The sequence below is a fragment of the Myotis davidii genome, unplaced genomic scaffold (assembly GCF_000327345.1).
Source record: "Myotis davidii unplaced genomic scaffold, ASM32734v1 scaffold566, whole genome shotgun sequence".
Classification (NCBI taxonomy): domain Eukaryota; kingdom Metazoa; phylum Chordata; class Mammalia; order Chiroptera; family Vespertilionidae; genus Myotis; species Myotis davidii.
In genome coordinates, this window is record NW_006296617.1 from 330,905 (window position 1) to 331,810 (window position 906).

General features: G+C 63.6%; 1 protein-coding gene across 1 annotated transcript in view; it reads right to left on the reverse strand.

The window, feature by feature from the left end:
* Position 1: 1 nt before the first annotated feature.
* LOC102754096 (serine/threonine-protein kinase D2-like) overlaps positions 2-906 on the reverse strand; it is a gene marked incomplete at both ends in the record, with an annotated part of 2,403 nt that continues 1,498 nt past the window's right edge. The window contains one exon of the mRNA XM_006772039.1: positions 2-109. Coding sequence (XP_006772102.1) covers positions 2-109 — 108 coding nt within the window. The remainder of the gene's footprint in view (positions 110-906) is intronic.

The following is a 906-nucleotide window of genomic DNA, read 5'->3' on the forward strand; positions in this document are numbered from 1 at the left end:
CCTGGATGTCTCCAGCCGAGCGCACCAGCTGCAGGAGGTTGGCGGACGTGGGGTCATGTTTGAAGAGCAGGATCTTGTCGTACAGGCCGTAGAAGCCACATTCGGGGAACTGAGAGGCGGGAGAGGGAGGTGGTGACGGAAAAGCCGCGGTCTGGGACCCTCCCAGGGCAGGGCCGCCTGTTTCCCCCGGAAACTCAGAGACCCTGCAGCCCCTCGCTTCCTGCCGCTCCCTCCCAGGCCCAGCTCGAGCCGGGCGGGGTGCCAGGGCCCCAGGTGTGCTGGAGAGAGCGCAGCCCAGGGTTTGGCGGCTGGATGGGTGCACTGGGGTGGGAGGGAGAGCAGCTCCCGGAGCCTGGGCACCTAGAATTTCCCGGAGATTGGGGTGGGGGTGGGGGTCTAAGTGAGCACCTCTTTCCTTATGCCCCCCCCCCCCACCCCAGCTTCCTTCCTGGATCTATTGTCCCTGCTAACCTGGCTCCAGGCCCAGCGTTCGGCCAGGGCGAGCTGAGAGGAGGGACTTTAGGACTCTTGGGGGGTGGGGGCTATGGGATGGCTAGGGCTTAAGGGAGCTGAAAGTGGAGGATGCTCCCCACCCAAAGGCCAAAGGACCCAGGTGTCCTGGTCCCCAATTTGGGAGGGGGCAGGAAATGAAACCCGGTAGAACAGAAAGTGAAACAGTCCAGGTGGGGCTGCTGGAAGGAAAGGGGCCCTACCACACCTGGAGGAGAAAATAAAACCGGGCTGAGGCCTGAGGGATCTCGCTGAAGATCTGAGCCTGCACAGAGCATCCACCCAGAGGACCTTCTGCGCCCCCGTCCCCTCCCCACAAGCCTGTTTTCCCAAAGAGCATGCTCAGTTGGGCGTGGGAGCTGGGGCTGCTAGTTTTGGGGTGGGGGTGGGGGGAGG